This window comes from Grampus griseus (genome assembly GCF_964374135.1).
Source record: "Grampus griseus genome assembly, chromosome: 17".
Classification (NCBI taxonomy): domain Eukaryota; kingdom Metazoa; phylum Chordata; class Mammalia; order Artiodactyla; family Delphinidae; genus Grampus; species Grampus griseus.
The window spans coordinates 20,185,026-20,209,140 of record NC_139011.1 but is presented as its reverse complement, the minus strand read 5'-3'; the positions used below and the strand labels follow the sequence as shown (position 1 = coordinate 20,209,140).

Below are 24,115 nucleotides of genomic sequence, written 5' to 3'. Positions count from 1 at the left end.
CGAGAGTTTTAGTGGAATTCGTTTCAAAACATTTGTGCTGGTTTGGCTTTTCAGCAGACTAGTTGCTTCGGTGCCAATCACAACTGAGACTTACAGGGCAAAGTCAAGAACCTGGCATTATTCAGCTCTCTGTAATGTGAATGTTCACTAGCTAAACAGAGGTCTCCTCAAACATGGCCTTGTAAGGATAGCATTTTTCTACTGGTGAAGGAAATGTAGTGTTGGAGGAATCATTCAGAGCCCCAGAGAGGCTTCCGGTTTCCTTTGAGTGAATTTAAGCAAGTGGAATCCTGACTACCCCAAGTGGGGGTCAGCACTCACTGAAGAGGCTACTGCTTCTAGAAAGAGAAGGGTAATGTGAGGTGAGAGTGGAATTATAATGAAAAAGACAAAGGTTCCAGTGTTCAAATATGAATTACTCCCCCTGCCCCCCCATTTCTCTTTAAATTTTCCACCTATAAACAGGGGCCTTTTGATGTGAAAGTGAACATGGTTATGTACTTCAAAACCTCTGCAGCTGGTATGCAGGGAAACATTTCTGGTCTCCTCTCAAATGCATCAAACGGGAACTAGGTATAGGCATTGTCAAAAGCTGCAACAGAGTTAGCGGGTAGCTCTCAATGCAAACACATAAATGTAGTTGACTGTGTTAACAAAAACATACTGAAAATACATATAAAGAATTAGAATTGATCTAGGGAAGCATATCATCAAGGACCAAGGTGGTACTCAATTCAAATCACATTATTGGAATTATGCTTGAATAGGGAGTCTATTCAGAGCTTCAAAAGGTGTCTTTACGATGTTTGTGCTATTTGAGAGGGAGGCCAGGCTGACCTCTGGGGAGATGGGAGAAGACCAGCGTCAGCTTGTGGAATGGAACAGGGGCAACCACCAAGGCGTTTAATGGCCAGTGATTTTTCTTCAAGGTTATGTCACAAAATCAGTTCCCCCACCCTGAGAGAAGTAATGATCTAAATATTAAGGGTCTCATTTTAGGATTTTCCTGGAGTAAAGCATTTGAGTACATTTTCAGAGGAAATGGGGGTCGGTGGTGGTGAATAGATATGACCACACAGAACAGGTCTGCGTGCTCTGGCACGGCAGCCCAGCTTAGAGTTCCACGTGTAGTAGCTGCGTGTGTGCTGATATGCCAGGGCCACGTGAAAGCAGCCTGTTTATTTCCTTTGATCCAGATGATTGAAATTTAAAAGGCTATAAACGATGCAGAAGACAACCAGCAGGGTCTTCGGTGCCTTAAAGATTTCAGGTGTTAGTAGCTCCTATGTTGGCTTAATTTAAGTCTCCTTGTTTATGTCAGACGGCTGCTTCTATCACTGCACTTCAGGCAAAAAGGCCTGGGTTTAAGAGCCTTTCTAAGGCTCTGTAAATGTCTGAGGTTTGGAAAACAACAACAACAAAACAAGCAATGAAACCCCTGAACCACCGGCTCCCAAATATGAAAAGGATATTGTATAATCAGAATTAATGTTTAAGTATCTGTAACAATGTCAGGCAGTCACCTGCAACTCAACGCAAGTCGTACGGTTCCCTTGAAATTTTATGAGGTGTATGTTGTTGGTGCCTTCGAGTGCCTGATATAATTGCGGAAGGAGGCTCTGAAGTAAGAGTACTGGGAGCTCGGCAAGGTTTGAAGGCGGCCCTACGTGGAATGGAAGCTTCAGATTCACAAGGCCTTCTATACCCCTTTTCTGCTGTGCTGCGGAAGTAATCTCTCAGTCAGTGCTGCCGACCAGGAGGCCTAAAACTAGCCCCATACTCAAAGGCACTTCTCCTCTATATTTGTCACGGGCCGATTTTCACTCGAAGAATGTTAGATCGTAGTGCTTGCCCCACTTTCCCAGAATCTTCCCTGCAGGGCCAAGACGATAGGCAGAAGAAAACCAGGATACCATCCTCCTAGCCATCCTCCCAAATGAGAATCTCCAGGGAAGGCTCTACTTTGTTCTTTTTGAGGGCTGGTGTAACCTCCCTGGGCACTTGGCTAATTTCTCCTCAAGCTTCCCACAGGTGGTTCGCCTTCAAAAGAAGGCTCCCTGTCTCCTTACTAGAGTTACGTCACCAGAGCAAAATAATGGAAACACAGCTCCCTGACCTTGAAGCTGTGCTGTGGAGCCAGGAATCATCCACACTGATAAAGCAGAATTCATAAGATAGTTCTCTGGCTACAGGATTAGATGTACATCTAAGGAGATCAAGGGGCAGGACCCACTTGTCTTTGAAACCGAGTCCCCAGCTGTGCCCTGAGCGGCTGCATCTCCTGGGCTGTCCTCCCTCCTGATCTCATGCCCCTTGTTTTGATTAGTGGCACTGACCGGCCACCCCCTGGAGATGAGAATCCCTGTCCCAGTGTTGTCTGGGCACCAAGCTTTCACCAAGATCAAACTTAAGAAGGAATTCTCAGTCAGTCCTGGGGAAAAAAGGTGATGACTATGTTTCGCTGTTTGAGTTCTTTATAGAATACTTGAAATCTACACCAGGAACTATGTGAAAAGAAGAACGAGGTTAAAAGAAAAAAGAATACGAAACAACGCAAGAAAGTAAAGTGGAAGGGGTTGTGGGAGAGGTCAATAAAAACAGCCTTTAAGGCAGAAAGGAACTGATGTCATTTTCAAAGGTTAGGTTTTTAAAAAGAGACTACGGCAGCTTTAGGTCTAGTTGTCAAGTAACAAAATTACTCTAAAGAACGTAGAGGAAAATATCACAAAGAATGAAGCTGCTAATGAACTGGAAGAGGAGGTTTTGGGAAAACGAAAGTGCTAAGGGGGTCTTGAAAACTTTTCTTCCGTGAGACTTTTATTGTTCCTATCCAAAATCAATTGTGTGACATTTGCAGACAAAGGAAGAATTTGCAAGTAACAAGGGGGTACATCCATTAGAGGTTTTAATCCTCCGTTTATATTCTCACGTCAGGTTGATAATTCCTTTTCCCCTTGAAGTTTAAAAATGAGGCAGAATTACCTCAGAATGAAGGACTATTAGCCTCTGGGCAACTGAAAAGTGACCCTGGAGGGGACCCGGGTTATTTCCCCGTAATCGGGAGGTGGAATGGACGCTGCGGTTACACACCTCACAGAGCCTGAGTAGGGAACTGAAGACACCATTACCCACAAGAAAGCTGATAGGGTCTCCGTCCCCCTAGGTATGTCTTAAAACTACTCAAGTGATTTGATTTTTACCCTAGCAGAACCACCGATGCTCTGAGTATTTAAATTCACTTCTGGAGCTGGAACAAACTTATCCCCTTGGCAACCAAGAGAGTCTAATAATTATTCGTTTCTGTTCCTTCCCAAGACTGCCTTTCCTGTGCAAGTGAGGGGCCCAGCCTTTTAACAAAAAGATTCAGCACAGGTTCAAGTAAAAGGAAAAATAAATGCATCAACAGTTTACAGCCCTTAGACATCAAAGCATTTATCCCTTACCTCCCCATCTCCTGCTTCCTACTAAACAAAACTCACCACAGCCATCTCTGAGGTTCTGGGAGTAAAATGTCCTACACACATCTTGGCAAGAAGGTTCAGCACAGCAGGAAATAACCATGGGTCATTGTGGGTCAACACAGAACAAAGAATCCCAAGGCTGTGAAGGAAACTGTTTCTCCATTTTGCTGGTTTAGCTCATGACTGCTCAGATTTTATGCCACCACGTTTCCAAAACTATGCCCCCAGATGATTTCGAACAGAGGTCGACAGTTTGGAAAACAGTAGTTCATATGCAAATATGTGGTACGTGCCAGGAATTAAGGCATTTTTAGAGAAGCCATCTTCAATGGGGCTCTTTCATTGTCTCCATCTTTGCCCTTTCCTATCTCCATCTTTACCCATCATCTTTAAATAATTGTCCAGCACACTTTTGACTCAAAAAAAAAAAAAAAAAAAAAGCTAGGAAACTCTACTTATTTAATGGTTTGTAACATATTTTGCAAAAGCCAAAGTCAGTAAGGATGAACCACCACCATTTCATGAACATCTGTCTGCACCACAAAGCATGTCCAGTTTTCCAAGGGTGTTAACAGTTGTTCTCAGAATGTCCCTGGCTAAACGAACTCATTCCCAGATAATATCTCAGCACCTGGCAGTAGTTCTTTCGAATTCATCAGGCCTGATTTTGTGTCCCTGGGACTAGTTATAGAATTGGGGCTTCAGAGAATCCAGCATGATGATGAATTGCTGTTTCTACATAAAGGATGGGAATATAGGTGACCAGGGTGGATATCAAGCAACTGTAAGTTGCTTTGGGTAGCTCCTACCAGCTAAATCTGGGTGCTGGGAGGGTTGGCTGTACATGATGGGCGCAAATACATGGCCTGACGCTGTCCACTACCTCTTTCTCTGCTGTCCACTTCCTCAGGCAAGGGAACTGTGCATGTCCATTTCTCCACGTTGCTCTGGCAGGGGATGAATGCTGTCTGAATTCAGTTTTCATTGTGGAAAAGGTGGGGTGGGGAAAGTGTTTGGGAGGAGGAGATATCATAAGGGCAGGCAGAGTCTACCTTGTACACTGTTGTTGCCCCAGCTCAATGCTTGGCACATAGCAGATGCTCAATAAACACTTGCTGAGTAAAGAAGGGAAGAAATGAAAGATTGGAGGGAGCTCTGGAATTGGAATTGAACCTCAGGAGATGGGCAGTGGAGACTGAGGTGTCCAGGGGTGTTGGGAGCCAGGGTTTGACTTCCTAATTCTGGATTTGTAAAGAATTACGGTCTGCTGGGGGCCTGATGGTGCCTATGCCGACCCATCAGACAGCCAGATTTGGTGGCGACTGGAGCTTCTCTGAGTTCCCTCTTGGAAGCCCCCTTCTTTGGCACTACAGCCCGCAGGCTTGTGGTGAGTCATCCTGCTGGGTGGCGCACCCGAATCACATTGGGATCGCTCTTTCCTTCCCTGTCAAGTTAAATCTCAGGTGGGGTAGTTTTCTAATGGGCTGTGCATTTCCTGATACCCCCAGGGGAGGCAAGATGTGGGGAGAACAGACAATGAGTGTGTGTCTGGTGACCCTCTAAAATGCCAAGCTTGCTTGGGCTGGCAGGCCCCCAGGGTTGTTACATGTATTTAAAGAAAAGTCTCCGATGTCTGCTGGTCTCAGGCTGGGACTGTGGGCACACAGAACATACTTGGCTGAGTTTCTGATTCAGTCAACTTTACATTTCCAGGCAAAAAATAATGCTAAAGCGTGATGTAGGGTCAATCAATATGGACATTTCTCTAATTCCTAAAGACAAGCAATAACTGGGTTGACTGGTTTCCCAGGACTGTGCTTTGCTGTAAAACATAGTACAAAAAAATTAGTTATGGGTATAATCCCAGAAAGGATTAAAAAGGACTAGTAGGTTCTCTTCTGAGGAAGAAACCTAGTGTGGGGTTGGAACCTCTTGCTTCTCTAGACATGCAGGGGGTCACTTGCTGTTTTTTTCTCTTCAAAGAATTGTGATCAGAACTTGACCTAGAGAGGTTTCCAAAGTGATAAAGGCAGACCACACCCTGGGAAACTGCATTCTGCTGTCTTTACCATCAATGCACCTATGCTAAGATTAAAATATGGCCACACCCCCATTCTGGTTTTTTGGAAAGAACTGTTCTATAGAATGAGAGATTACATACATTGGCCAAGTAGAAGTCTCCTGTGTTTGAGTGTATGTGCTCGTGCTAAGTTGTGCCCAGGTAAGAGGAAACTAGAGCTAAATGACCACCATTCCCCAGGCCCACCTTTACTTCCCTTTGCTGCTGTAAGAAATCCAGTTGTTCAGTAAAGTGTCAAGAGGTTAAGTCTAACAGTACTGTGGCCATATTTACCAATCTACCACGAACGACGGAGTATATGCTAGGAGTGGAGCCTCGTCTTGGACAGTCTGAGCCAGAAATAGGACAAGATTTATAAGAAAGAAGAAAAGACTTGTTTTCTCACATGTACTGAACGTGCTGATTCGTTTCGGTATAGGGGGTTCTCATGTAAAGTGCTTAAGAGTTGGACAGAATACCTTTAGATGTCATAACTAACACAACCGAGACATGTTTACATTCCTACCCGGGCATAATATTGTGAACACTTCCACTGAGATTGCAGAACTGCTGTAATTTTTTTTCTAACGCATCATGCTGTCTGCACACATAATAAAATAATCCAGTAGTTGCCATGCTAAAACGGGACTTCTAGTGAAGGGCACAGACAGCTCCCCAAAGGGAGCTTGAGTTATGCACAGTGATGAAAACTGGAAGCAGTTTTCCAGCTAATGGTCTGCCAATGACCACTTGGAACAAGCTGGCCCTGTATATTATGCACCTCATTTAAAAATCCACAGCAAACTAAGATGTTCCAAAGCCCATGATCTTGACTGAATGGGTGGTTTTTCAGTTAATCTGGTTAATCTGTCAATGCTCCAAGGATATCTTCTGGCAGTGCCATGAGTTAGTCTTTCTGTGAGGAACAGACCATGTTCATATCGACTGGCAGGACAGCAGCTTGGAAGGCTAACCGCGTTTATGGAGAACCCTCAGTTGAGGCTGCAAGAGGAAAAAGAAGAAAACATGATGAGCTATTTCTGCATATTTCCACATACTGGTATGTAGCAATAATCCGATTCAAACAAACCTTAACATCCTTAGGTCAAAGAGAAGGCGCTATTGGAGGTAACGGTGACTCAACTTCAAGATGAACTTATGGTGGCTTGTATCCTTGGAACGTCCTTCCTTTTTTTTTTTTTTTTTTTTTTTTTTTTGCAGAGCGTGGAAGATATCCATCTCAGGGATAGGAGAAGTTGCACGAAAGGATGGGGAAAACTGGATCCCTGGAACTGGCATTCAGCCCTATGACGGGGCTGTGGTTTGGGAAACCATGTCATACATTATGGGGTTTTGTGCATTTACTTGATCTGGAACAAGATCAGACTGGGAATGGTGTGGAATCATTTTGGGGTGAGGGTATAGTGGGGGGTTTCATTCTTCATTAAGAAGCTTTCCCAGGATAAAGCCTAGAAAAACATATTGGAAGCAGTATGGGTGGAGGTCCTGAGTTTGCTAGTTGAAAAGTCAGGTTGGCTGAGCAGGTTAGTGACTAGGTAAAGTCATTAAAATCTGAGCAGATTGAACTACTTGAACGGCAACCCTGCTTCTGACCTTGGGAATACTAGTACAGATATATTTGTCTAATTTTTCCAACTTTATTTTCTAATTTCCTTTTATTTTATCTCAGTATTCCCTACAGATCCTTATACACAGGTCCTCATTAATTAGTTAATAAAAGAGCACAATTGGATATTTTGCTCAGAAAGATTATCAAGATGAGCTTTATTTAATACACAGAACTATTGGGCAATGGAGAGTAAGCAAGAGTTCTTTTTTTTTTTTTTTTTTGCAGTACACGGGCCTCTCACTGTTGTGGCCTCTCCCATTGCAGAGCACAGGCTCCGGACGCGCAGGCTCAGCGGCCATGGCTCACGGGCCCAGCCGCTCCGCGGCATGTGGGATCCTCCCAGACCGGGGCACGAACCCGTGCCCCCTGCATCGGCAGGCAGACTCTCAACCACTGCGCCACCAGGGAAGCCCAGCAAGAGTTCTTGATGTTAAAAAAAAAAAAAAAACTTAAGAGGGAAGACATATGGGGATACATGTATATGTATAACTGATTCACTTTGTTATAAAGCAGAAACTAACACACCATTGTAAAGCAATTATACCCCAATAAAGATGTTAAAAAAAAAACAAACCTAGGCTTTAAAACTGGCTTTTTAAAACACGAGAGAATGCACAATTTATAAGCAAATGTTTCATTAAACTTACTATTTTTGAGACAATACAAAAACAAAAGTAAGGTGCTATTTAAGTGCATTCAATACACAATAATATACACTACTGATGAGGTTGTAATGAAAGTAGAATACTAATATATTGCTGATAGCATTGTAAACTGGAAAAATAATGTCTATTTATTTAAACATTCATTGACTCAGTGTTCCCATTCTTGGAGTGAATCCTAAAGAAATATTCTAAAAAAATGAAAGAAGCTATATGCACAAATATGCAACCCAGAGGTTATTTATAATAGTGGAAAAATTAGAAGACAACCAGTTTCCTAGTGTTGAAAACTTAGGTTACGTAAATTATGGTGCATTAACCAGATGGATGATTACATGGCCATTAAAGTAATAATTATGATGATTATGTAGCAACATGGTGAACAGTTATGATATACTACAATACAAAACTTACACATATGTATAGAAAAGAAATGTAAGGGAAAGGTGAAGGCTTTAGGATTTTTATTATTGTTGTCATAATGTTTTACACAAGAACAACAAAAGTTAGGCTCACAGGGTGCAGCTTTGACCCATAAGCATTGACTAACTAAAGCATCCACAGTTATTTTCATTCACTAATACTACTAAGAAAATAAATATTTATAATTTTGTTAAGAAATAACAGTCCAGTATTATTAAAGGGGCTTAGAAACTGACACAAGTAAAAATCTTTTATCCAAGCCGACCTGTAAAAGCAAAGTACAGCTGGAATAACAGATTTCTAGGAATCTGATACCATATACTATTACCCAGACTTTGCTAAAATCAGCTCTGGAAAATGTGTGAAAAGAATTATTAAGAATAACCTAAATTTAAAAAGTAAAATTGAAAAGTGAATAATGATAATAAAGAGTAAACACAAATTAATTACTCTACTTTGGATCCTGAGTCAGGAGTTGATAACTAGGTTTATCACAGCTGCTATTTCTCCAAATAACCATGTCTTCCACATGAGCCTCTAAGGCTGATGGAAAGCAGATGTGTCTAACTTTAGCATACAATAAGATTTATAGCCATGGACATGAGCTGAGCCTATTAGACCTTAAAGGTCTTTCACCTGTGGCTCCCCAGTACGGTTCTTGGGAATAGGTAGAATATCCCCATTTTGTGGATGAGGAAATTGAGGCCCAGGAGTATTATTTGCCCAAGGTCACACTGCTAGTGAAGGTCAAATCTGTACTCAGACCTAGGTCTGTCCCATTCTAGTGACATATAGGAGTGACAGGGATAAATATATCAAGTATTCAGAGTATTTCTCATTCTCCTATCTTCTAACTAGGATTCCGTGGTTATCCACAAGCCCAATTAGCACAACAAAGGGCCCTAGTGGGCAGGGAAAAAAAATGGTTGCTAAATTAATTTCTATTAGAAAGATGGAGATATTAGAAAGAACAGAGATACTCCTACAAGACTTGAATACACGCAGGAGTAGAGGCCACAGAGAGACAACCTGGGGGTTTGTAGAGTGACATAGGAGATTTGGGGTGATGGCTGCCACATGTGTGGGCCCTTAGGAAGAGGGATGGCCAAAGAGAAGAGTGCGGATGGCATAATACTACCTTGACCCATCTTTCCACAGAATCAGTATTCATTGCTCTTTGATGCTTTTGCAGTTACTTATGTTTCCTTTGAATGCGTCACCAGGTTGAGTTGGGCTTTATGTGGGAGCAAGAGGCCCCTGTATACTAGGTTGTATGTGCAGGGATGTGCCTAGTATAAGGCTTGGACCATTGTCTTTCTGTCATGTGTACAGTGATGGCTCTGCCGTTATCGCTTGCCTAGAGGTTTTTGTTATGTGTAACAAGAATCAGACCTTCAGGTATGTAAAAGCTACATGAGGTCAAATGTAAAATGGCGGTTGGTATGAGATGGCTGTGGCTCTTTATAGTTTTGTTCTGTTTTTAGAATCGAGGTCTAGTTGATTTACAATACTGTGTTAATTTCAGGTGTACAGCATAGTGATTCCGTTTTTTTTTTTTTTTTTTTTTTTGCAGATTATATTCCATTATAGGTTACTACAAAATATTGAGTATAATACCCTGGCTCTATATAGTAAATCCTCATTGCTTACTTATTTTATGTACAGTAGTTTGTGTCTGTTAATTCCATACTCCTGACTTGTCCCTTCCCCCCCACTTCTCTCCCCTCCAGTAACCATAAATTTGTTTCCTACGTCTGTGAATCTGTTTGTTTTGTATATACACTCATTTGTATTATTTCTTAGATTTCACATATAAGTGATATCATATAGTATTTGTCTTTGTCTTATTTCACTAAACATTATATTCTCTGGGTCCATCCATGTTGCTGCAAATGGCAATATTTCATTCTTTTTTATGGCTGAGTAATATTACATTGTACATATATACCACATCTTCTTAAACCAACTGTCTGTTGACGGGTACTTGGGTTGCTTCCAAGTCTTGGCTATTATAAATAGTGCTGCTATGAACATTGGGGTGTATGTATCTTTTTGAATTAGAGTTTTCTTTTTTTCTGGATATATATATACCCAGGAGTGGGATTGCTGGATCATATGGTAGACCTCTTTTAAAGGAACCTCCATGTTCTTTTCCATAGTGGCTGCACCAATTTACATTTCCACCCACAGTGTAAGAGGGTTCCCTTTTCTCCACACCCTCTCCAGCATTTAGTATTTATAGATATTTTGATGATAGCCATTCTGACAAATGTGAGGTGATACTTCATTGCAGTTTTGCATTTCTCCAATAATTAGCAATGTTGAGCATCTTTTCATGTGCCTGTTGGCCATCTGTATGAATTCTTTAGAGAAATGTTTATTTAGTCCTTCTATCCATTTTTTGATTGGGTTTTTTTTTTGATATTGAGTTGTATGAGCTGTTTGTATATTTTGGATATTAACCCCTGTTGGTTGCATCATTTGCAAATATTTTCTGCCATTCCGTAGATTGTCTTTTGGTTTTGTTGATGGTTTCCTTTGCTGTGCAAACGCTTTTAAGTTTGACAAGCTCCCATTTGTTTATTTCTGCTTTTATTTCTTTTGCCTTGGGAGACTGATCTAAGAAAATATTGCTACGATTTATGTCAAAGAATCTTTCACCTATGTTCTCTTCTAGGAGTTTTATGGTGTCACGTCTTAAATTTAGGTCTTTAACTCAGTTTGAGTTTATTTTTGTATATGGTGTGAGGGAATGTTCTAATTTCATTTTTTTACACGTAGCTGTCCAGCTTTCCCAACACCACTTGTTAAAGAGACTCTCTTTTCTCCATTGTATATTCTTGCCTCCTCTGTTGAAGATTAATTGACTGTATGAGCATGGGTTTATTTCTGGGCTCTCTATTCTGTTCTGTTGATCTATGTTTTTGTGTCAATGCCATGATGCTTTGATTACTATAGCTCTGTAGTATACAGCAAGCCTGTATACTGAAGCCTGAAAGGGTTATACTTCCAGCTTTGCTCTTTTTTGTCAGGATTGCTTTAGCAATGCTAGGTCTTTTGTGGTTCCATATAAATTTTAGGATTATTTGTTCTAGTTCTGTGAAAAATGGGGTGTTTTGATAGAATTTGCATTAAATTTGTAGATTGCTTTGGGTAGTATGGCCGTTTTAACAATATTAATTCTTCTAATCCAAGAGCATGGATATCTTTCCACTTCTTTGTATCATCTACGATTTCCTTCATCAATATTTTATAGTTTTCACCATATAGGTCTTTTGCCTCCTTGGTTAAGTTTATTCCTAGGTATTTTATTCTTTTTGATGTGATTTTAAATGGGATTAGTTTTTACTTTCTCTGGTATTTCATTATTAGTGTAGAGAAATGCAGCATTTTTGTATATTAATCTAGTAACCCAATACCTTGCTGAAATCATTAGTTCTAATAGTTTTTGTGTAGAGACTTTAGGGTTCTCTGTTTAGAGTATCAAGTCATCTGCAAATAGTGAGAGTTTAACCTCTTCCCTTACAATCTGGATACCTTTTCTTTCTTTCCTTCTTTCCTTCCTCCCTTCTTCCTTTCCTTCCTTCCTTCTTTCTTTCTTTCTTGTCTGACTGCTGTGCCTATGACTTCCAACATTACGTTAAATAGAAGTGGCAAGAGTGGGCATTCTTGTCTTGCTGCTGAATCTAGCAGGAAGTCTTTCAGGTGTTCACTGTTAGGTATTATGTTGGCCACGGGTTTGTTGTAAATGGTAGATGGCTCTGGCCCTTTAAAGAGGGAAAAGTGTGATCTTTGAGACAGCACAATTTTTGGGTTCCATCCTCTGGGCTTCACCATCCCAGACTCCCTCAACCTCCTCATATGTACTAGGTTATTTGCAGTCTTTGCTCAACCTTTCCTCCTGCCTAGGATGCCTTCTTTGTACATCCTGGAACACTAGTGAACACCTACTCCTCTGTTTTTCAAGATTACTTCAAGCATCACATTCTTTATGAAGCCTTCTCTCTCTCTCAAAACAGCTGACAGCTTACCCTTGGATGCCAGCAAGGCATCCTAAATGTTTACCACCAAACCCACCATGAACACTTTATTTTAATGTATCCATCTCTCCTCCTAAATTTTTTGAGGGTGGTACCATGTCTTATCGTTGTATGTCTTCCTAATGCAAAGTGCAGTGCCATGTATACAGAAAGTGTTTAGTAAATAGTTGTGAAATAATGAAGAAAGCAGTGATGCTGAAGACAGAGAGATTTTTCTCTTTTTCAGGGCTTAATTTAAGACCCAATTTTAGTTGAGATTTAATCCTGTAGTCAGGTCTGCATATAGAGAGAGGACTGCTCCTGTTTCTTTCTCTGCATCTAAGGACTACTCAAGGGACATGTGCATCCTGGAACTGGCCGTGTATGGATTTTCAGCTAACAGTAAAAAAAAAAAAAAAAGCTCTTTCTCAAATCTTTTTTCAACATGACTAGTTTAGGCATTCTGGGAACCAATCACCTCTTTAGTCTAACAGCATCAGGGTCCGGGATGAGTAGGGCAACATTAGGGTCCAGTGATTAAAGATTGTGGGTTCTGGAATCAGGTGGATCTGGTTGATATCCCAGGCTCACCACTTACCAGCTACATGTTGTTGAAAACATGAATTTCTTCAGACCTCAACATCTCCACCTTTAAAATGGCGATAATAATCCCCACCTCACTTGGTTGCTGTAATGACGAAATAGGCTCAGAGAAAAAATACTTTGCATGGTGTTTGGCAGGTAGTCAATATCCGCTAAGTGATGGCTTCTTAGTTTTATTACTGCCCAGACGCCCCCAAATTCCCTAGAGAAACTAGAGATACAAAGAGGTCAATGTACTAATGCCACAGCTGGGGGCCAGGAAGCAGAAACAACACAGCCCCGAGGCCAAGCCTTTGCCCCCTCCAGCGATGGATAACACTCCTCTCGCCTGCCAAGGCCACAGCCAAGGCACGCTGGCTTCCACTCTCACCCAGGTTAGTGCAGACGCCAACAGGCAGTTCCGTGATAAGAAGAGTTCACACCAGACACTTCAAAGGCAGGAAGAAGCTGGCCCGGGAGGCAAAGGCCAGCTTGGTAGAGGATTCAAGAACAGACCTGGGACTGAGCGTGTCCAGTGCCACCTCCCCTCACTCCAGTCGCAAGGGTGTGTTTGGGAAAGAAGAAAAGATAGTGTGTGAAGGCAGCCCCGCCCCTCAGGGGTGAAGAGAAGAAAGAAGACCTCATCTCTTAGGAGGGTTGTTTAGTGTCTTCCATTCCAACAGAAGGGCCATATCTTCTGTCTGAAAGTGTCTTTCACGTGACTTGTGGTTGAGGACTTCAGGGTAGGCCTGAATGCACTGTGACAATTCATAGCAGGGGTGAGATGCACATTCCAAAGGAGTGAGACCCACAGCCACCTCCACATAACAGTCAATGAGAAGCAGAACTAACATTTACTGAGCAGCTACGATGGCCAACTAAGGTTCTACAGGCACTCACTCACAGTCCTGACTGCCATCTTTGAGGCCTCAATTGCATTATCCTCATAACACACCTGGAAAACATGAGGCTAAGTTCATTAAATTGTCACAGCCATCCTGCTGGAATGCCCAGAGCTGAGACTGGAACACAGATCTGTTCTCACCACAGTGCTTTCCTGACTCAATACGAAACGTGTTAGGAAAGTAAGTTCCTAAACTCCAACAGGAATGTGGCAGACAAAGCAAGTAGCTGTGTTTGTATAAAAGAATGCTCATCAGACGTGAACCTATATACAAAGTGCCCTAAGTAAGAAGTTTGACCTAGAGAAAGCTAGTACATTTCTATCTAACAGTCTAAAAGCTGTTCTATGTCTAGAGCAGTGGTTCTCAACTGGGTGCAATTTTGCCCCCGTCTGGCAATGTCAGGAGACATTTCTGGTTGTCACAGCTCGGGGGTACTACTACTGGCATCTAGTGGGTAGAGGCCGGGGACCCTGCTAAACATCCTGGAATGCATAGGACGGACCCGCACTTCAAAGAATTCACCAGCTCAAATGTCAATAGTGCTGAGGCTGGTTTAGAGGGTAGAGGTCCTTGCTTATCTTCCATTCCTGGTTGTGAGCCAAATATATCACTCCCAAAATAGGCCAAGATAAAGACGAACTTAAGTGTGCCTCTTGTGTATACAGGAAATAAGGCTAATTTCAAACCTCACTCCCCTCTTCTCTTCATCATTTGCTCATTTTATTTGATTTTATATTCAATGTAATCAAAACCTCTAATACTAAATCATTTCTAACTTTTAGAACCCTCACAGGCATACCATTATACGAATCAAGATGGGATGATTTAAACAGGTATGCTCGATTAATTAATCAGTATGTATGGAAGAAGTTAGGAGACAAAAGAAGGACAAAGGAGGATTTATGTGGCGATAAAACTCAACTCTGCTAACCAGCCCTTTGGTGGGAGAAGTCACAGTGTTCTCAGTTGCACTGGTTTCATTTCTGCCACTACTGGCCCTCTTGACAGTTTGGCGGGGTCAGGGGGTGGGGGTGGGTGATGCTTTGAATGTGACTAAGAAATCAACGCTACCTCTGACTGCATGAAGATGGAAGTCAGAATCTCAGGCAAGATGGGTATCAGGGTGGCAGAGGACTTGGGTTAAGGGCAATAAAACAGATGACGCATACAAACTAGTCTGTAACGTCTCATAACGCCTAGTAAACTGGAAACCACAATGACCCTGTGATGGCTGATTTTATGTGTCAATGTGACTGGGCCATGGAGCGGCCAGACAGTTGACTGAATATTATTCTGGGTGTGTCGGGGAGGGTGTTTCTGGATGAGATGAACGTTTGGATCAGTAGACTGAGTAAAGCAGACTGTCCTCCCTAATGTGGGTGGGCCCCATCTAGTCAGTTGAAGGCCTGAGTAGAATAAAGGCTGAGTAAGGGAGAATTCACTCTCTATGCCTGTCTTTGAGTTGGGACATCAGTCTTCTCCTGCCTTTGGACTCGGATTTGGACTTCAACTGGAATTTATACTATTAGCTCTCCTGGGTCTCCAGATTGATGACTACAGATCTTTGGCCTTCTCAGCCTCCAAAACTGTGTGAGCCATTCCTTATAATTTATCTATCTATCTATCTATCTATCTATCTATCTATCTATCTATCTATCTAATCTATCTATCTATCATCTCTCCTTAGATAGACAGACCTATAGATACATCTCCTATTGGAGACCAATATCTCCTATTGGTTCTGTTTCTCTGCATAACCAACTAACTCAGTCTATAGACCACAATGGCCATAACAATAAGCTCTATTACTAACCAAGTACTGTGAGCTGAGCATCATGCTCAGAGCCTGTCCATTTTGCAGCAACCCAAGGACGTAGATCCCGCGGCCTCACTCTACAGGTGAAGAAAGTCAGGCTCGGGGAGATAAAGGACCTTAGACAGGCTGCAGCCTTCAGGCCAGGCTGTGACCCTCAATCTGGTTATGACATGTCAAGGGCCTGTTGATTCCACAAGTGCTAAGAAGACACAGGAGGTCCCAAGGCCCCACAGGAAGATTTTCAGGCAATCATTTATAACCAGGTTGGGTAGGAAGGCTTTGGCCTCCATCTCCCACCCTCTTGGCCCTGTATTTTATTGTTTCAATTAGAATGTAATGGGCTTCTGACACTCTAAGTGGAGTCTTTCTGGAGCTGGCTTTGCTGTCCTGATCGGCTCGGGTGGCTGCCTCTCTCTAGGGGATTTGTGGGTCCGTGAGATGAGTGAAACTGGACACACACACACACACACACACACACCACACTGAGAGACAGAGAAAGAATGCACTTGTGTGCAAGCTGTCCCTCTCCTTTCCTCAGCCCTAGGGGAAAAAAAACGCCACGGACACTGTATTCGTCCCCTTCCTGCTCTACTACAAATAAAACTGCTAGTCTACAGTCTACACTATGAGGCTCAAAAACCTCTGGGAAATCGACTCTGGTTCCTGTGGGTTGAGTCTCTGGATTCCAGAGTTTTAAGAACCTGGCCATTTCGGTCTGAGGTTCTCAAAACTGACTGCATCAGACTCATCTCAAGGAGTTTAAAATTCTTATTTTGCCCAGCCTCTCTCCATTTCCACTGATTCAGAGTGTCCAGGGGGAGGTCTAGAAATCTCTGTGTTTAACAAGTGGCTCGGTGATTCTCACGAAGCCAGCTTGGCACAAATACGTGGGCACACCTACATCTTCTCCCCAGGACTTAAATAGTAGTTATCTGTCCTTCAGACAGAGAAAAGTGTGCAGACTGCAGGGGAAATTTGCTTTATCGTCTTGTTCACTTCATGAAATAAAATACCAAGAGTCCTGGATATGATATAGTGCAGTGGTGCAAATATTGGGTTTTAGAGTGAGGCTGACAGGAGTGGCAAGACCCGAGCAAGCCATCCAACCCATTCAAAGCCCCGGGGCCATCATCCCAATACTGTTTAGTTTCTATAGGCTGATTCATGCATCAATTAATCAAAGAGGTAAGCAATATTTATTCCATTGAGCATTTACTAAGATGCTCCCCATTGCCTTGGGGGCTGCAAGGCTTGGAGAGTTTCATGTCTGTCTCATTGTACTTATCATACTTTATTAGAATCACCTGATGATGTGTCTGAGTATAGAGGAACACTCCTCCAACTTTCCTGTGCTTGGAAATTCCCTGGAGAGCATGGTAAAGCCCAGATTTGGAGCTCCATTCTTTCCAATGGAAAGAATCCGATTCAGTAGGTCTGGAGTGGGTTTGTAAATTTGCATTTCTTTTTTTTTTTTTTCAGAATGCTTTATAATGTTTTTTATTGAGGTGAAATTAACATTAAACATTTTACTTTATTTTTTGAATTTTATTTTACTTTTTTATACAGTGGGTTCTTATTAGTTATCTATTTTATACACATTAGTGTATATATGTCAATCCCAATCTCCCAATTCATTCCCCCCCACTCCACCGCTTTCCCCCTTTGGTGTCTGTACGTTTGTTCTCTACATGAGTGTCTGCCTTGCAAACCGGTTCATCTGTACCATGTAAATTTGCATTTCTAACAAGCTTGCAGGGGACACCCATGTCGCTAGTCTGAGGACCACTCTTTAAGCATCACTGCTCCTAACCCCAAGCTTCTTCATGCAAAGAGTATGGCTTATTCTTCTCTTTCTGTGCTTGTGTGGTAAAATGCCTAGAATAGCAAAGGGGTTCTTGAAATCTTTGTTGAATGAATGAATGAATGTATGACAAACCTACATGCATGAGGTTAGCAGTTTATCTTAAAGTAAGGGCAGAATTTCTTTGGGGGCCATAGTACTGTTCTCGAATGAGAATGGATTTAGGAATTTCGGTGTATGCAATCATCTGAACTCTATAAATTCTCTGTGATAATTCAAGACACCTACTGACCTCAGTCTCAGAGCATGATTTCCCCCAGGAAAATGGCAAAACCTCACCCAGCTTTAGGGTCAACTTGAACTAGAAGCCTGCTGACAACAGTGGCTGCCACCTGGCACCACATGAATATGAGATGATGCATTTCTGGGAGAAAGTATCGCAGGCCAGATGCTCTCAGCAGGGATGCGTTTGTATAGCCTATTAGTCAGAGGTAACCCCAGTGATTCCATTCTCTGCACTTGACAGAGGCAAGCTTCTCAAGTTATTAAATTCTAATAGCCACTCTAAAGGCTCACAGAGCCTTCCAGAAGAAAACTCTGTCCACTGGCACAAATGACAATGAATCTCATGAGAGGGCATGAAAACCTTGAAGTTTAATTCAAGTTGCCGCTGAAATTCCCCTCCATGTCCACAGTGTCAGACCGGCTGGCAGATCGTATTCTGAGGAATGGTTTCCTAATTCCTCTCACCGCCTCTGTACCCCACCTGACTCAACTACAAAGCACGGCACCTTTCGTGTTTGTCGACTGAATGAATAAATCAAGTTCCTTTTCCTTTTTTATTTTAAAACTCACCTATACCCCACTTTGTCTTTCTATTTAATCTTACTTTCATCTCAAGGGCCTCTCTGTTGACCAATCCAATAGCTTCTCCACTAGAAAAATGTTCTCTAAGATTCACTTCTTTAGAAAAAGTATGTTCAAAAAAATTCTCCAGATCCTGCAGCTTTTCCAAGAAAAAGAGAAAAGCCCACTTTTTAAGGCATATACAAGATATACTTAGCTTTCTCCTTTTGCATGCGGAGTCTCAAGGGTCTAACGTGCCTCCTTCTGAAGTAAAGCTACACAAGCTACATAAATATGAACAAATAATGCTGGGGATAATGATGGATTTCACCACACAGAGTCTTAAGAGGGGAAGGGTATTTTAGAATAGTGCTTCTCAAATTTTTACGTGCCTAGGAGTCACTTGGGTATCTTGTTAAAATGTAAATCACGCAGGCCTCACAAGCTCTCAGGTGATAACAGTGCTGCTGGCCTGTGCACCCCACTTTGAGGAGCAAGGCTGTAGAGTTCCTTCCTCTAGAGCAGCGCCGTCCAATGAGCTTTCTGCAATGATGGAAGTGTTCTAGATCTGCTTTGTCCAATATGGCGGCCATGAGCCACATGTGGCTATTTTGAGCACTTGACACGTGGCTAGTGTCTCCAGAAAATTAATTTTAAATTTTATTTAATTTTAATTCATTTAAATTTAAATGGTCGCATCTATGTAGTGGCTACCATACTAGACAGCTGCTTTGTAGCATTGGAAACTGAGACTGAAAGAGTTAGTTAAAAGAGTTTCAGAAAGAAGAAACCTGAAAAGCAAGGCAAAGCCACAATCCTCAAACCCATACTGTAAATTTATTCTGATTCCCACCCTCCTCCCTTTCAGCTCTCTGTAGGGAGGGTTCAAGGCTTCCCCTCTGTTCTCCATCATGTTCCCAGAATCTCTCTCTAAACAAAATAGTTAATTAGGAAAGGCTTTATAAATGTTCTAAAGTGCAGAAGATTATCTCGTTTACATAAACTCTTCTAAGTTGGCAAAAACAAGCAAGACGTCTTAGGAGAAATAGTTCTTCTGTTATGGGCCCTTTCACCCTGGGGTATGTCTAGCCGAATTCTGAAGACAGGCTCCAGGGTTATTTCTTTGCTGTGTTTTGGCCCTTTGGCCTGGAACACAGGAACAAATGCAAACAGTCCCAGGCACTCTAGAAAAGTTGAAAAGGAAGGAGAGCTCAGTTCAAGTTGAGTTCCCTCAAATGAGAAAATGCTGAGGGTGGGGAAAGGGTAGGATTTCATTTTGTCTGAACTGGATTTGTCAGCTCGCAGCATGTTACAATCTCCATTAGAGTTAACAAGGTTTGAGGATCTTCCCTGGGCTGGCGAGTCCTAATTTCCATTGAGGAAAAAGTTACGAGGCTTGGATATCTTAATGATAACAGATAAGTTCTCGTGCTGGCAGAGCTACAAAGCATGTCGCTATGAAACTGTATGGATTGGGCTATTTCTTTTGTGTATACAGTTTGCCCTTAAAGAATCCACTTGGCGTGAGTTGCAAACCTGCTTGGGGACCCTTGTGATTAACTGCTTGAACTGGCTAGTGGCCATCAGCAGAATCTCGCAATTTACCAAGTTCTACACAGAATTATGAAACTGAAGGTTTAATGGGATTTCAGGTAATAGAGCCCAGATGTCCAAGACTATGATGTTTGAAATTATAGGGCTCACAAGGCTCTAAGGCTTAAATCTTATTTATTTCTTGCTTAGTGAATTTCCCTCTTTCCATCTTTATGTCATCTTGGACCAGTCACATGCTAAAGTCCTCATCTTGACATACTGCATCTGGAGAAGACATTCACGTACCCACACCTGTAGCCAGTAGCCTGGAGACACGTGTGAGCCCCACTTTCCTGTCCAGGATCTTGGGATTACGTTTTAGCCAAGTATACAGTAATTAACAGCCCTAGCTCCACCTTGCCGCTATGCTAGAGCTTAACTTCCAAATTGTTTTCACGCATTCAATTGTACTTTGTTCTATCAGGATCCAAGAGAAATGGGCTGGGACAGGTATTATTATCTCCATTTGCATGAGGAAACTAAGGTACACAGAAGAGAAGGGATAATAATAGTTAACATTTGTGGAACCCTTACGTGCCAAGAAGTACTGTTCCCATGGGGTTTCTGTGCATCATTTCCTTTAAACCTTATAACAACACCTTTGAGGTTGATATGATTATCAACTCTACTTTGCAACCCAGAAAACTAAGGCACACAGCGATTGGGTCACACTGCTGAGAACTGATGGAGCCAGGACGAAAGCTGGTACTCTGGCTCAGTTATGATGTGCTACCTCCTCCCAAGGAAGTATCGTTAGCATCACAGATGAGACCTGGAGTCTGTTGGTGCTAATGGAGCATTCATTTAACATCGTTTGCAAGACAGAAGCCAAATCCCAGGCACATTTTTCTAACAAGAAGCGCCCTATATCCTTCTTCCCTGTTCTCCTCCAGAGCAATGCCACCTCTTGAGTGTTCTGAGGCGAGAAGGGGGTTCTGTTTAACGGCACCCATTCGAGAAGAACACTTGGCCTAATATTCCCCGCCCTTTGCCATCACACTTCAGCACATCCTTGCAGACCTATCCACCCTGCATTCCAGTCACAGTAACTGATGGAATTTGTCCTATCCTGCCTTTCCTTTGTTTATGTGGTCCCTACTTCCTTCCTCATCCTCCTGCCTCTATTCTCCCTTTCTCACCAGGCCAGCCACAGGCCACTTCAACAAGGCTTTATATATTCCCATAAAGCATCTCTCTCCCTGTTCAGAACCTCTGCAAGACTTTGTTGCATGAATGAACAAATGAAATGAACATCATTTTTTGATCACTGTACCAGGCATATGCAAAATACCAGGGATATAAAGATGAATGGCCCTTGTCATGGCCCTCAGGAAGCTTCCGGTCTACGGAGAGATCTGTACACAGGAAAACCACTATCACATAACGTCCTGCATGACATTACAGAAGGAAGGGTGCTCATCACTGTTTCCAGATATGGCTGGGAATCCTGCCCAAGCCTCACCCGCCCTCCTGGTTAGGGAAACTTCATGTGCGAAGGGCTTGTATTTTATGCATCTTTGTTTAGCCCCAAGCACTCAGCACTCTCTAAACTAAGCAACTATATGATGCCTAATGAAGACCTGTCAGAGAAGTGATGGAGTCTCTCTCACTATGGTAGGAGGGGTCTAGAAACCTTCTCTCCTTCTGTCTTTTCAGTGGAAATGCAGAAGAGGGAAGCAGGCCCTTGCTGCCCCCCATGGCGGTCCCACAATGGTGCTGGCCCAGACAGGATGGGGGCAGAGGAAGCTCCCGGTGTGTCGTTAGGGTCAGTGAGCAGCAGTGGCCCAAGCCATAGCTCTCGTCTGTAAGGGGCCAAGGAATGTTTAATGTACTGCCTTAAAACTATCGTTTGGGCAAGTCTTCCTAAAACCTACTTCTGTCTTCAAGAGTTGGGAAATTGTTCTTCTTTAAAAATCACTATTTCAGAGCAGTTATTCTGATTACTTATTATGTGACCTCTTATAAAACTCTTGGCACAAATAAGCTTTTTTATTAGTTACTCTTCTCAAAAGGACTGTGAGGGAATCCCGGGCAGGGGCCCAGCCCCTTGAAAATCTCTCTAGAAAGTTGGGGTTTGGTTTGGGGGTACTGCAGCAACACTGCATTCACATTTGTAACGTTTATTGGAGACAGGGTGGGTGGAATGGCTGCTATCACACAACATTTCATATCTTTCCAGAACCAGCAACCTGTGCTACCCTACAATTTTAAGGCATCACTATGGGATAATGAAAATAAGTGATCTTTCTACTCGCTAGTTTTAAGACTGGTCAAGTTACTTAACCTCTCTGAGCCACAGCTTTCTCATATGTAAAGGGAGGGAATTCACGTGTGGTTTACAGATGTTTTTGTGAGAACTACTGTATTTCATTGAATCCAAAATGCAATTTTTTTAAAGTACCACTGAGAAAGGAAAAAAGAAACACTGCTCATGGAACTATGAGACAATGCTTTTTTTGGACAGTCCCGCACAAGGCATGACATTAGCCTTTAGTTTCTTTGAGATTTCTTTCATTGGCTCTGAAGAACCTGGCAATTTCTCTGACTTTAGGTGCAAGCTTCATGTATGATGGGCAATCCTTCTGCATACATCCTAGTAATAAAATTAACACACCTTCATCTTCCTGTGGTATCTTCCTATAGGTAGTATAAATCTCATGATTCACTGCTGCTTTTAAAAATATATGAAATTGAGGTCATTCTTCCAATGTCAAACATTTGCCTCGCTAATGGTGCTCTATTTCCGTGACGGAGCATTAGGGATACATTTTTGCTTCAATGCCAAATTATACTGTAATATTTCTGAAGACATTTTAAAATAGCAATTAAACTCAACAGGTGAAGTACTAATAGTATATATAACTTGAGTGAAGTGATGAAAATACGAACAGTCACAGCCAAATTCATGCACCCAAGACTGCCAGATGACTTACCGTGATTACAATGGAAAATGTTCAATTCAGAAATGTTAAAATATAAAAAAAACAGTACATCTCAGAAGCAGTGAAATACAGTAAATAAAAGAACATATATTAGGGGTCTTGTGCCTACTAGATGCTTAACAAATCTCAAGTACCTGTCCATTTAATAATGGAGAATGGTGAATCTCAAAAGAGTGCAGGGAAGTTGAACCCCATATGGTTGCAAAGAGATAAAATACTGGATTGAAATCTGACTCTTTTTGGATAAAATTTACATTTCAGAAACTACAAAACCATGAACGATCTCCATAGAAATCAAAGTACTTCTCCATGAACAATGTGAGAGATGGCTGCAAATTCTTGTCACGGCCCCTCTTCCTACCTCCCGTTGGGGTCTTTTTTCCTACTCCTTTGAATCTGGGCCAGGCCTGTGACTGCTTTGTCTAATAGTATACGGCAGAAATGGCACTGGACCAGTTCCGGGCCTAATCTTTAGGAGAATTGGGAACTCCTGCTTCCTCCTCCTTAGAACCCGGTTGCCATGCTATGAGTAGGCCAAGGAGCTACGTGGAGAGGCCCACGCGGAGGAGAATTGAGGCTCCCAGCTGAACCTCAGCTGAGCGACCAGCCAAGTGCCTTGGCTAACTTGCTAGCCATTTGAGTGTGCCATCTTGGACGTGGACCTCAGCCCCAGCTGATAGCATGTGGGGAGAAAGGACGAGCTCCCTGCTGAGTCTTGCCCAAATTGCAAAATCATAGCCAAGTGACGACTGTTGTTGCTTTGGGCCTCTAAAACATGGGGCAGTGTTTTATGCAGCAAGAGATCATCAAATTTCACTACCTTGTTAATTTTCACAGATGCTCTGAGCAAGATCTATTCAAGAACTTTAAAGAGGCAGGACGTGGAAGTGAATCTAGATCTTCTGACTCTTGGGCTGAGGCCCTTGCATAATTATTCTATACACTGCGGTTATCAGGGCTCTGCAGGGCTTGTAGGGCTCTGACTGTCTTACTCGTTAGTTCTCATCTGACTATATGATGAGAGGGGTATAGGGCTTAAAATTCAATTCAACGTCTTTATTCTCGAAATTTGTAGATCATAAATGAAATTTTTTTTTGGCGGTACTAGGGCCCCTCAGTGCTGCGGCCTCTCCCGCCGCGGGGCACAGGCTCCGGACGCGCAGGCCCAGCGGCCACGGCTCACGGGCCCAGCCGCTCCGCGGCATGCGGGATCCTCCCAGACCGAGGCACGAACCCGCGTCCCCTGCATCGGCAGGCGGACTCTCAACCACTGCGCCACCAGGGAGGCCCCCATAAATGAAATTTTTAAGACAGTCCTTTCCCTTCACTCTCAAGGAGTTTTTTCCATCACTGGAAATCCTTAAAAGAGTTGAATT

At 42.5% G+C, this 24,115-nt stretch overlaps 1 protein-coding gene across 1 annotated transcript in view; it reads right to left on the bottom strand.

Annotated features, from left to right (window-relative positions):
• Nucleotides 1-6,389: 6,389 nt before the first annotated feature.
• Nucleotides 6,390-24,115, bottom strand: part of SAMD12 (sterile alpha motif domain containing 12) — a 399,280-nt gene continuing 381,554 nt past the window's right edge. Inside the window, exon 5 of the mRNA XM_082675126.1 lies at nt 6,390-6,522. Within this exon, the coding sequence (XP_082531252.1) occupies nt 6,500-6,522 (23 nt within the window). The 3' untranslated portion in view covers nt 6,390-6,499. The remainder of the gene's footprint in view (nt 6,523-24,115) is intronic.